Source organism: Dryobates pubescens, chromosome 3 (assembly GCF_014839835.1).
Source record: "Dryobates pubescens isolate bDryPub1 chromosome 3, bDryPub1.pri, whole genome shotgun sequence".
Lineage (NCBI taxonomy): Eukaryota > Metazoa > Chordata > Aves > Piciformes > Picidae > Dryobates > Dryobates pubescens.
The window spans coordinates 796,156-809,425 of record NC_071614.1 but is presented as its reverse complement, the minus strand read 5'-3'; the positions used below and the strand labels follow the sequence as shown (position 1 = coordinate 809,425).

The window sequence follows — 13,270 nt, the reverse complement described above, 5'->3', positions numbered from 1 at the left end:
GAGGGCCGGCGGCCGGGGGGGGGGAAGGGGTTTGCAGTCACATGGATGCAAAGCTTTTGATTAATGTCCAAGTCCGGGCTGCCGCGGAGCCTTTCCAGCCCCTCCGCTAACAGGGCGAGCTGGGAACCAGTGACCGCTGGCTTCCTCCGGGCCCTGGCCCCTTCCTGACGGGAAAGGCGCCCGCCCGGGGGGGCTGCCCGCCTGCGGGGCCGGGGGAGCGGGAGCCGAGGCTGCTGCTCGGCCGGGGAGCGCCCGCAGCCCGGCTCCGCGATGTGACTTCCAGCGGCTCTTTTGTTGTCCTCGTCCGCAGCCAGGCGCCGGGCCGGGGGCAGCGCTCCCCTCCGGCTTCACCATGACGGAGGAGAGCAAGGGGGAAGGCAGGGGGGAGAGCGGGAAGGACCTGGAGAAGCAGCTTCGCCTGCGGGTCTGCGTCCTCACCGAGCTGCTCAAGACCGAGCGGGACTACGTGGGCACCCTGGAGTTCCTGGTGTCGGTGAGCGGGGGGCGCCGAGCCGCCGCCGGTGGCACCGGAGCGGCCCCGGGGGCTTCCTGCCCTCAGCTCTTCTGGGAAAGGACGAACAGGGCTAGGAACGGCCGGGGAGGGGTCGTGTGTGTCCCCCACTCTCCTTCTCGGAGGTGATGTCACTTCTCCGGGCACAGGCGCTGAAGGGGTGCTGAGTTTGGGCTCGGGTTTGCCTTGGGGTTTGTGTTCAGCAGGGGCTTGCGGTGCCCTTGCTTGCGAGAGACCTGGGAGCCGTGCAGGGACCGGGGGGGACTGAAGCTGTGCCGCAGATGCTGGGCATGAGAGCCACATGTGGCACCCGCCCCTGTCCTGGGTTGCTGGGGAGAGCTGGGGGGCAGCAGTTCAGCCTTCCTCCTCCATCCCTTGGTAGCAGTGTTTGTGCCAGGCAGTGCCCTGATCGGAGAGGCAGGAGCCTGCACTCTCTCAGGAAGCCCAAGTGACAAATTCTTGCGCAGCAGGCAGGGTTTCCTCTGTGCCCGAGGGGTCTTGGTAGCATCACTTTAGGACCCTGTAGATAGAAGTCTGTCCAGATCGCACAGAATCCCAGCATGGGGCTGGGAAGGGACTTCTGGGGATCGTCCAGTCCAGCCCCCGTGCTACAGCAGGGCACCCACAGCAGCTTGCCCAGGATCACAGTGGCCAGGGGGGGTTGGAAGCTCCCCTGAGAAAGAGACTCCACAACCACTCTGGGCAGCCTGCTCCAGGGCTCCAGCACCCTCACACCAAAGAAGTTTTTACTCCTGTTCAGATGGAACCTCCTAGGTCTGAGATTGTGCCCGTTGCCCCTTGCCCTGTCCCTGGGCACCACTGAGAGCTGTCTGTCCCCTCCTCTTAACCCCACTCTTTAGATATTGCTGAGCATTGATCAGCTGCTGAAGTTTGGAAAAGATTTCCCAGTAGCCCACTCATGCTTTTCCTCTCCTCCCTTGTCCCACTGAAGAGGGGAAATCCTTCAAGCTGCAAACTTCCTGCCTTGCTGCCTTCGGATCTGAACTTTCTGCTTATTATCATGAAAGAGGAAATTCTCGGCTCGGCTGTGACAGGGAGCACAAAAGCCCAGGCTCTGGAGTGAAATAAGATCTGCAGAGTAGCTTATTCTCTCCATCTGTCTCTCCTCAGCAGAACCATGAGAACTGGTAAACGGTCCAGTGTGCTTTGCTTCATTAAAGAGAAGTTTGAGGAAGTGGCTGTGCAAGTTTTCCATCTAGCACAAAGGGATTTTACCTGTTGCATCTATTGTTAAGGGAATGCCCTTTAACTTAAGGCTCAGCTTTGGGGTGAGTCATGAATCATTTCAGCAAATCTAAGGGATTTGCAAAACCTTTAATTTTGGGCTGCAGAGTTGAAGCAAGAGCAGGCTGCTGTTGAAGTGCTCTGCTCCTTCTACAGGGCAGACTGCACAGATTTCAAGGGGCATCTGACTATAACAGGCTCATGGAGGAGCCTTTGTGCAGTGTGGATCCAGATGAGTGAAATCACATGGAGCAAGGGAGGAGAGCTTCAGTTGAATACCTGCTCCTGAGGCAAGTTTCTCATAGCAGTGTGTGTGAAAAGTGGCAGCTGAGAGATGTGGCTCCTTGCGAGGGAACAGTGCACCTCAGCCTGGCTGTGAGGAGCCAGCTTCTGAGCTTTCCTTGCAGCACTTGGAGGCTCACTGTGCTACCAGAGTGGTTGCTCCTGTTAGCATTTAGCCTTCTTAGAACTTGAGTGCCAGAAGAAGTTTACCCAGGGTGCTAAAGCCTCCTGGAAAGCTGTCTGCTGGTGGAGAACTTTGAGCCACAAGCTGAGGTTTTGCTTACAAACCATTGATGCTTTAGTGTTTGAGCAAGTGGGATCTGTGTGCTGCTGGATGATTTTTCTGGGGATCACATCATCTCCCTGAGGTGAAATCTGTGTTCTGCAGTGAAAGAAGCTGCACTTGCAGGGGATTCTGTGAGAATCTGCTCCGGGTTTATACCCCCCCTGCCCCCCAGATTTACTGTCTGAAAGAGAGAAAGCAACAACTGCTGAATATTTGCTGTTCAAATGGTTGTCATCCCACTGCATGACTGAATAATTAGTGCCACCTTCAGTGGCCATGAAGAAGCTGCCCTTGAAGCAGTTTTCTAACTTTATCAATGCCTCATCCTTTAAATTCTTCACAGCAGAAGCCAAGGGGAAGTTTGTTTCTTGTGCTCTGCACAAACACAGTGAAACTTGCCTACTTTGCTCTGAACGCCTTTGGCTAGCTGCAGTAAAACTCCTGAAACTTCCTGAGTCTCAGTGCCCCAGGATTTTGTGCTGGGGAGCAGATTTGATTGTTTCTTTTTCATGGAAGGACTTTTTAAAAGGCTTTGTTTGTTGGTGTTGGTTGGCTGTGTTTTGTTGTGTTTAAGATCTGCTTGATGCTTTCCCTACAGGGCTCCGTTTGCTATGTAACTCAGGGGGATAACCTGAACCCTCAGCACAGCAGTAGCCAAGAAAGCAGCAAAACTGTGGGGAGAGGCTGCTGAGAAATTCAAGTTTGTAATAGCAAAGAGTTGCCCCAAAGTGGCTGCTTTGGCACCTTGTAATTTGATGTAAAGCTTCACTTCTCTGACTGTGCTGTGCATTGCTGGGCCAGGAAAGGCAGCCCGGGCCCTGAAGGGCTTTGGGATGCAGGGCAGTAGGCTGCAGACAGTAGAAGGTAACTACATCTACATAAGCTCAGAAGTATGGATATAGATATTTGAGAAGCCTCATTTGGGAGTAGGAATTGGAGATGCAAAAGACCTGCTGCTCTGGGCACTCGAGGGGGTGTCCGTGGTGGCAGGGTTTATTTTTCCTGTGGCAGGGGCTGCTTTCCTGGTGCAGTTTGATGCTCTGACAGAGCTGACGTTGATGGGAAGAGAAGCAGATGTTGGCACTTGTGTAAGCCTTCCAAAACCCCACAGCCTCAGCTGGGGTGACTGCTCAGATCCTGAAGCAGCTGGAGGGGGGGGGAACAAAGCTGGTTTATTGTGTAGGCTGCAGTGTGATTTCAGAGTCTCTCCTGTGACTGTAACTTTTTGCCAGTTGACTCTCCCAGCTCAGTTTAATTCCATTAGATGTGACTGTGCTGTCTTTGCCCCTCTCTTCTGCTTGCACTGGAGTGAAAAAAGGGCTTGTCTTCTTTAACTGTGTGCCTTGTTCAGCCAAATCCTGGCTCTTCAATGAGCATAAAGAGATGTTGTGTATAAGGTTTATTGCCCAGCCTTCCTGGTGGCTGTGTGACTCCTCATCTCTCTCCTTTTCCTGCCTCACTGAGCCTCTCCTTTCTTGGCTTAAGAGGTATTTCTCTGATTGTTGAGCAGACTAATTAGTTGGACAAGAGATTAATAGCAATTAAGACTTCAGGTAAACTCGGGTGACATTCAGTGCTACAAATCCAGGGAAGCAAGGGAGGATTTGTGTGCTGGGTTGAAGCTCCTCCAGTGGCTACCGCAGGCCGTGGAGCCTGGTGTGGCTCTGTGTGCGTTGACCGTACAGAACCACAGAAGCCACGAGTCACGGAGCATCTCAGGTTGGATCTGTGGGGCTCGTCGAGTCCAGCTCCCTCCGTGTGTCTCAGTTACAGCAGTGGTTAGTGACTTCATTGCACTTGGGTTTCTAAAAGGGATTTGGGTGAATGGAAGGGAAGGGCTTCAGCTGGCTGCGTTTTTTGATAAGGTTGTGTGATTTCCTTTCTCTTCAGGAAAAGAACAGCAAGGTTCCATGGCTACTTCATCACCAGAAGCCAAAAGGAAGTGCAAACACAATTACCATAGAAAGTCAAGATCTCTGCCATTCACTTCCAGCTGCTGCTGGTTTTGACTCCCCTAAGTCTTACCAAAAATGGGACTGTGGCCTTCTCTTCTTCTTTGACTTTGCCTGCCTGGATCAATAGTCCCACCTGGGGTTTTTATCAGAGGAAGGGCAACTGCTTGGAAGCTGTTTGGCTCTGTGTAACCCCTGTCCCCCGAGCTGTATGCGGTGGATATTAGCAAGAGGGATTCTTCCCTTCCCTGCTGGCAGAGCAGGGTAGGTTCAATGCATGGCAATGGCAAGAAGCAGAGATGCTTTGCAGAGTGTTTTCAAGCACTCTGCTGTGGTGGGCAGTGCAGGCAATGACACTGTGCTGGCAGGGTCATGCTTTTCAGTGGGTTTCTTCTTGCTGCTCTCAGATGTGCTTGAGGCTCTCTCTTAAAGCTGCCCTTTAAGAGAGGTGGTTTGACTCCTCAGTGGGAACACAACATACTGAAAGGAGAAATCCCAGTCTCAGAGCATTTCAGAAACTCTTCTGTTCCTAAGGCTTAATGCAGACCCAGTTGTGTCATGCTGGAGACCCTGACATGCTTAGGGGTGTTGGACAGCTTCTTGACTTAGCTGTGTTTATAAATCTCCTATCTGCAGTCTCCCACTTACTGCTCTGCCTGATAGTTCAGCCCTAACTCTCCTGCCACATGTATTTCCCAAGTCTGCAATGTGAGCTGCTAATTTAGAGGAGGCTGCTTGGAGGGAACCATCAATCAGTGTCCAGACTGAAGTTGCCCCCTGCGGCCCAAGGCTCTTTGCAGTGATTTCAGGTATTTATGGACACCTATTTTTCAACCCTCTGCAGCAGGAATTTTTGTCACCCTTTTAAAACACCAAGTGCTTTGAAATTCCTGGTTGGTTTGTGTTGCTCTGGTAGGGTTAGCATGAAGAACAATTTTATCAGAGCTGTTGAAGTCACAGTTAGTAACAGCGTTACACTGTGGGGGCAGCTGAGGAGTTCTTCACAACTGGAAACCAAAGCCCTGTCTTTTGGCCAAAAAGGCAAGTCCAAACTGGCTGCAGTTGACTTAAGATATTGGTGGGGTCAGCTTGCCAGTCTGTAGGTGTCTGTATATTATGTCCCTGTTTGGAAAGGAACTGGGCTACCCATCAGTGAAAGACACCTGAATAATTATTTGCATTACTTTTGTGACTTCAGTCTTTGGGCTTCTTCCTAGTTCATGAAACAATCAAGTCCAGTGGAGGGGCAGCAAGGTGAGGAGGGTCCCTGAAGCATCACGAGAGGCTGAGAGCAAGGTTTCCTCAACCTTAAGAGGAGCCTCAGTGGACTTGTTGTCTACAGCTACCTGCTGGGGAGATGTGGAGATGCAGCCACTTTCCTCTCAGAGGTGCACAGTGTAGGAAAGAGAGGCAGTGGATAATGGGAAATTCCAGCTCAGTGTGAGGGGAGAGAAAAATGTACCACGAGGATGGCCAGAACCTGAAGTAGTTGCTCAGAGGCTGTGGAATGTTTGTGTTGCTCAAAGTTCAGCTGGGCAAGACTGCACAACCTGTTCCAGCTCAAGAAATCAGGCTGGGTGACCTCTGGAAGTGCCTTCCAGCATCCATGAGTCCTGAGTTTTGCAGTCTGTTGGTGAGTTGGGGGCAAGCCAGAGTGTCTTCAGGCTTCAGCTGCTCAGGAGGGCAAGCATCTCGGGGTGCACCTCTGCTTTCCTTCCCCTGTCCTCTGAACTTGCAGTGCAATGGCCAAGCTGTGCAGTCCTGCAAGCAAACATTCAAAGTCCAAAAGGAAACTCCAGTGCACAGATTTGGTGGTTTTTCCCCAGCTGCATTGTATTTGTTCAGCAGAGAGATAACCTGGCACTTGTGTAATATTTTCTCTTTAGAGCTCGCTCAGTGCTCTGCTGTCATTAATAAATCAAATCTGAGTAGTTCTACAAATGGGAGGCTTTGAGACAGATTTTGAGTTTGAGGTCCCAGTGGAAGTCCGTGGCAGAGCCAGCAATATAACCTGATATCTTGTTTCCTAGTTCAGTGTGCTGACAGCAGAGCAGCTCTGTCCCTTCAGATGGAGTCGATGCCAGAGGAATGGTTGTCTGCTTAAAACATCTGAGGAGCTGCACAGATAATCCTCCAGAGCCAGCTGCTTTCTCTGCAAGCTTCATTGCTCTGCTGATTCTCTCCCAGGCTGCTCACAGCTGAGTTTATCCTCTTGTAGGGACAGCACTGAGATGTTAGGGGTTGACACTTTCTTTAGGTCCCATGAGACCTCCTGATTCTCCTTTGTACTTCTGGCAGCCTGGCTGCCAAGTCATCTGGCAGACCTCAGGAGCTTTCAGGCTCAAGGGTGAAGAGCAGGAGTTTACCGTAGGGGAATGGGTAGGAGAAAGAGCTGGAGCTGAAGAAGGGTGGAGAGAACAGTAACAGCATGCAGTGGGAAGCTTTTTAATTGTCACTTATCCTTTTGTCTGTGGGGGAGAGTTATTTTACAGAGCCATGTCAGGCAGGAAGGCAGCAAATCCGTCCTGATTCATAGAATGCCTTTGTGGAAAGGGCCACCCTGTGCTCAGTGCTGGCTGCTTCCTTCCTTTCACTGCCTGCTGGGCTTTGTTCCTCAAAGCTTGGAAGGTACCTCTGAAAAATGAGCTTGCAGTGTAAGGTGAAGGCTCAGATGTGAGGTGCTGGAAGGAATTTGTGACTGGCTGGGGCAGATTTAATTGTGGCTCTGCCACAGTCATGGTTTCTGTGGTGGGGGTTGGTAGGGCTGGTTGAGGAGGATGAACTTCAGGCACCAGTGGTCTGGGGGCTGTCTGTGCTGGAGACTGGGGCTGCAGGGCCTGGAAACAAACTGCCCTGAGTTTACACACTTCAGTTTTGTACCATTTGTGTGGTTTTGGCAGCAACAACTCCTGGATGTGTTTCCCACAAAATAATTCCTATTCATGTTGAATGTCTTGCCTGAAATACTCCCTAAGCACTCCTGCCCCAGTTTGTCCTGCTGGAGGTGCAGCTGCAGTTACGATGGCAGCTGCTGTTGCTCCGTGTGGACAGGTTTGTTGATTCTGTAGTTCAGTCACAGAATCACTGCCATGAAGAACAACATTGCAGCATTCATTGGCTGTGGTTCCCATGTTTGACTTGCCTGCAACGTACCTGGGGGATGGGGACAGGAGCAGGGGAGTGAAGGACCTGCTAGCAATAACTTTTTGTTTACTTTAAGGTTCCTCCTCGTCCATTTGTCTCTCTGACTGTGAGATCCTGTTTGTTAAGCATAATGCCTGGAAGCTGGCAGTTGTGGTCTGTGTGAGTGTGTTCATTTCTTCCCCTGTGCTGCAAGGGTGTCTGCACGGGAAGCGAAAGGACTTTTTCCCATGTCCAGCTCTCCTGAGCTGCTGCAGGGCCTGGAGTGGACAGAAACAATGGGAAGGAAAGTTTCCTGTTTTCTGCAGATTCCAAAGAGGTCTTTGGCCCCACAGAGTAGAAAAGCTCCAATGTGCTGTGGTTAGGATGCTTTTGCAAAGGTGTTGAAGGGAGCTTGCATTCAATAACCCTCACATTCGTGTGCCCCCCTGGCTGGCATCCTCAGAAAGGAGCAGGGGAGAATATGGATGTGACAGACACTGGAGCTGTTCAGGGAATGGGGATGGGAACTGTTAAAAGAGTTGTTCTTTGGTGGTTTTGGTCTGCTGTGCTTGACAAAATGGGGGCAGGCTGGTGAAGCAGTGTCAGCTGAGGGTGATTGAGCTCTCCTGTGAGGCTGAGGATAAATCACACTGCTGCTGCTGCTGCTGCACAAGCTGTGGTTTTCCAGACAGCATCTTCTCTAGGTAAGGAGGGGCAGGATCTGACCCTCCCTCCAAAAACCACTGCAGAAGTGGTGAAGAGTCAGCTGTGTGAGTTCACAAGGGATCAACTGTCTGTTACATTGCATGGACACGTTACAAGCACTCAGCTATGGTGAAAAGCTCCTCTGGTTGGAGTGTGGGAAGATGGAGGTGGAGCAGGAGCTGCAGTACTGGTTCAAGATCATTTCATCCAACAGAGCAAGTGAGGAGACTTTTGCCAGGTCAGAAGCTGGCTGGTTGTCAAAGGTAGACTTCTGTGTTATAGTTATGGCAGCTTATTCTCTGCTGTACTATCTGTTTGTAAGTCATTACATTGAGTAGTTACTGCTTAGGAATGGCCTTTCACCTTCTGAAGCTGCTCCTCTTTCTCTGTTTCATACACAAAGGCCACTTCCCAGCAGCTCTCAAGGGCAGTGCTACACAGAGCCTCAGCTCTCCTGCCATTTCAGCTGGTTTCATGCAGGTTACTGTAAGGGATGTGTGAGCAAGAGTCGCTTTCTGCTGAGAATTGCTGGCTCGTGAGAAATGAGGTTAATTTGGGCATCTTGGGAGAAATGTGTGCAGGAAATATGCTGGGTTAATTAACTTTCAGCTAATTAACAGTCAATTTTTTGCACTTCAAGCTTTTACTGATTAAAAAAGGAAAGGCACTGGATTTTGGAGCAAAGGGCTCAGCAGCATTAACCAAAACTCAGGCATGACCACCATGGCTGCTGCTGTGCATTTGCACATCGCACAGTCTTGTACTGAAGAGTTCCCCCCACCCCCTTGCCAAGTATAGTTTGGCTTTTGGCTGCCTGAGCCTTTAGATGTAACCCAGGATTGTGGCAGAATGCTCTTTTGTGTCTCAGCTCCTTGCCTGTCTCAATGTGCTGTGGGAGCTGTTCCCTTCCTTTTCCTGTTCTGCAGCCACCGTGCAGCTCTGGGCTAAAGCAGTGCTCAGACTTCTCCATTTCTTGCTGAACCTTTTAATTCCACAGAGTGAACATTTCTCATGTGCTGGCTGGTGGCAAGGGAGTGAAGCATTGGCTGGAGTTACCTAGAATTTACCAGCACATCGCAGCAGTTGTGGCTGCTGACCCTTTATCCCCCCATTTATTCCTGTTTTATTTACTTCTGTCTAGCAGAAGATTGTTTGTCTTGATAAATAAGTGGAGTGGAGAAGTGCAGCATTCAGTGGCAGCTGTAGCTTTGCTGTGCTGTGGATGGGAAGCAAACATTTGCATCCTGAATATTGCTGCTGTGAGATGAGGTCTTGCACAGTGAATGATTGGAGGGGGTTTTGGCTAATGAAAATGTGAGTGACCTGCAGACTTGCTGCCTGCACCTGAACTTCTAACTCAGCCCTAAGCTGATGCATCTCAGAGATGCCTCTTTAGGAGCTGCTTAGGTGGTTAATGGGGGAGAAGTTGCCTCAGGGACTGATTCAGAGCAGCTTGCTTAGGAGACTTCATCTCTTGTGCCTCAGTTCCTATATTCAGTTCAGTGCCTCCCTAAGCCCTGGCAGATTATTTTCCCTTTGCCTGACCAATTTTTCTTTGGTGTTACTTCAGCAGCCAAGATTTCCATCAGATTTGTCAATAAATGTTCAGCTTTGGAGTTCCCTTGAAGGCTTTTCTTATGCTGCAATGAATTCCTCTGTTCCTATTCCATTCTTCAACTTCCCTGCTATGGGCAAAAGCTGACAGGTTTTGTCACCTCTCTTTGGTAACCACAAAAATGAATTCACTGTCTGACCAGGAATAAAACATTTAGGTTCCCAGAAGCTTTCCTTGCTGTCATTCTCAGGGCTTTTACAGGAGCTGCTGTCTGTGCTTGCAGCTCTAAACCCCCCAAAGCACTAAGACGTTAAGGTTACCCTGGAACTCCACTGTCATAATGGAAGTGCTTTGTCTTAGTTGAAATAAATATTTACTTTGCAAGTCCAAATTTACATTAGCCAAAAAGACTGTTAATGTGTGCTGTAGATTGTGTGTGCTGATAGCAGTGCTGGAGAGCACAGAGCCCAGACCTGCTCCCCAAAGGCTGCAGTTGCTGAGCCTTGCTTGCTCTGTAAGGGACAGACTCTGCTCAGTGGTGCCCAGGGACAGGACAAGGGGCAATGGGCACCAACTGGAGCCCAGGAGGTTCCATCTGAACAGGAGGAGAAAATTCTTTGGTGTGAGGCTGCTGGAGCCCTGGAGCAGGCTGCCCAGAGAGGATGTGGAGCCTCATTCTCTGGAGAGCTTCCATTGTGCTCCTGGGCAAGCTGCTATGGGTGCCCTGCTGCAGCAGGGAGGTTGGACTGGGTGATCTCCAGGGGTCCTTTCCAACCCCACCCTGCTGGGATTCTGTGAACAGCTGGAACTCAAAGCATGCTGTTCCTGCCACTTCTTGCTCTGGGTGGGTATTGGGGCAAGTGGCATCTGAAGCTGTTGTAGGATGAGGTACAAGGAGGAGTAGAGAGAGACTGAACACTGCAGCAGCTGCCACCCTGCTGATGGCAAACTGCAAAAGAGTCTTGGAATGCTGGAATTTGAAGGAAATGTCTTAGCTCAAGTATTTGAAGTTTAGCTACAGCTCAGGAGGCTCACAGAAAGCTTCCAGCATCCAGGACCTGATTAAGGAAACAGCATGAAGGGTTTATTTAGCTGGCTGCTGATGGTGTCTGACAGCCCGAACTTCTGGCTGCTCCTGTCCCAGGTGGATCAAGAAAGCAGGCAGTGAAAAGCTGATCCACCCTCCTGTTGGACAGGCCCACTGGTATGAGAGCAGCCAGTGCTGGTGCTCTGCAGAGAGCAGCAGGCTGTGGGAACCTGGCTGGGATGAGTGGCTTGGACAGAGATAAAGGAAGGAGCTCATTAACTGGGCTAGGAGAAAGGACAGAGGAGGCACAGGTGCTGACAGCTTCGTGTGAGCTGCTGCCTCGCATGGAGTGCATGTGCTGTGCCTCCACGCTTGAGAGCTCATGATGTAGCAGTTAAAGGTCTTTTTTTTTAAGTGAAAAGAAGTATTTAAAGTTGTTCAAGTGAATTCTGCAGGCAGAGGCAATGTGATGCTGAGGGGCAGCTTCCTTCTGGGTGCATTTCAGCACTCACATGTGAGAAGCTGCCTGTGTTGTGTGATGGCCAGCTCAGCTCAGCACAGCTCAGCACAGCTCAGCTCAGCTCAGCTCAGCACAGCTCACTGCACAGCTGTAGAGAAACGTGGAAGAGAGTTCTGTGTGTTTGGCCAGGAGCCTGGCACCTTCATCTTTCACAGAGCCTCACTGAACATGAGGGAGCAGAGGTGGAGGAGGTGGTGGGGTGGTTTTCCCAGCCTTGGGGAGCTGACCTTTCCTCCTGAGTGTGGATCCAGGCAGCTCGACCAAGTAAAAGCTGGGAAGTGCTGGCTGGAGGCTAATTAGGAGCCCCCCCCATGGCTGCCCACAGAATCTGTTTGCACTTGGTGTTCTTGGCACTTCTGTCTGAAGTGTGTTCAGTGGGGGTGAGCACCTTGCTGGAGTGGTGCTGAGCAGCATTTGAACACAGTTAGAGACTGCAGAAGGGAGCTAACCAAGCACACATCAGAAACAGACTTTTAACAGCCTGCTCTCCAAGTCTGACAGCTTTCAGGTGAGCTGAATGAGCTCAGCAGCAGCCAGTTCTTTGTCCAGGGTCAGCAATGTTTGATATGCAAAATTCAGCTTGTGGGGAACTCCTTTGCTTAAAGAAGACATCCCTGGTTCTGGAACAAAAGTGGCATTTCATTAGCCTCAATAGACTTTGGATTTTCTTCCTGGCTTTAGTGCTCTAACCAGAGCCATGTGGTGGCTCTTAGGAGTGAGCAGGGAGTGCTGCTGGAGGACTGCATGGCAATCAAGCTGGGCTTTGGTTCATCTGGGGTTTGTTCTTGAGCAGTATGTCCCAACACAAAAACAAAGCCAGACCTGTACAGGCAGCAGGGTGCAAAGCCTCTGGGGTCAGCAGTGACTTAGGAAAAGTATGTGGAGAGGTCAGGGATCAGTTTAGGGAACTATTTATCAAGGGGCCGAGTCGGGAGAGCTGCCTCAGCGTTGCTCCAGCCGCTGGTTTGGAAAGCAGGAGGGAGAGCTGTGGGATGGAGCGCAGCTGAGCTCTCTGCAGTGAGAACATTGATGCCACTGGATGCCTTTCTAGGTCATGGTCCTCTCAGCAGCAAAGGGCTGGCTCCTGGTCCCTCAGCAAAGGGGAGGGTGAAGGCCCCAGCTCTGGGAGGAGGAGGAGGGCATGTGGCTCGCGCTGTTTCATTCACAAGCAGAAGGATGGCACAGGGCCCAGGCTCTTCACAGAAGTCCTGCACAGCAGCTTTCACTCTAAATTCATGCCACTGATTGGATGCAAAGTTGCTTTTCATTGATGGCAGCCAATTGGTTCCAGTGAGCAGAGGAACATAAGATAAAGTGTAGGAAAGGCAGCGAGCGGCGGCCGGTTTCCAGGCAGGCTGGGCCCTGCTTTCTGAGGCTGCAGCATGCTTATCATGGAGATTTCCCTCCTCATGGCTGCTTTGCAGAGCGAAGCACAATGGCAGGGCGAGCTCTAGTAAGCATTTGGTATGCTTTGAAACTTGTCTGCCTGGCTAATTACTGTGGCTGGGGCTCGGAGGCTGGGCGGCGCCGCGGCTGTTGCGTGCGCGGAGCTGCGGCCATGCCGTGGCTGCAGTCAGCTCTCGGGGTGGCAGCTCTCTCTGCCTGCTCTCACCTGCACTGCTTCCCTGTCCATCTCAATTAGGACTGTAGCATTTTTAATTTGTGGGTTGGTTGGTTGTCCCCCTCCTAAAGTTCTTTTAATTACTGCAGACTTAATTGGAAGACAAAACTGTGTGCAGTGAGGAGAGAGGATCCTGTGGGCAGCTGCAGAAGCTGCACAGAGCATCCTCACTTGCTGGCTGTTGATGCTCTGAAGATGAAAGGCATCTGTGGGACTTGCAAAATGAATTTGCCCACCAGCTCTTGTGTGTGGAGCAAACCATCTTCTGCTGTGCTGGGGCTGGAGAGGTCAGAGGAGCTGCACATGGACGCGGGTTCTTCCCCTGTTGTTACTTTGCCAGTCCTGCTGGAAGCACTGCCCTTGGCAAGCTGGCTTTGCATCGTCAGTGTGGTGCACACAGGCAGGCTTGGGGTTAGGTTGGTCCTCGGGTGTTTCATTAAAAG

At 51.2% G+C, this 13,270-nt stretch overlaps 1 protein-coding gene across 1 annotated transcript in view; it reads left to right on the top strand.

Moving 5' to 3' along the window:
• Positions 1 to 13,270, top strand: part of PREX2 (phosphatidylinositol-3,4,5-trisphosphate dependent Rac exchange factor 2) — a 91,594-nt gene continuing 78,324 nt past the window's right edge. The window contains exon 1 of the mRNA XM_054178955.1: positions 1 to 493. Coding sequence (XP_054034930.1) covers positions 353 to 493 — 141 coding nt within the window. The 5' untranslated portion in view covers positions 1 to 352. The remainder of the gene's footprint in view (positions 494 to 13,270) is intronic.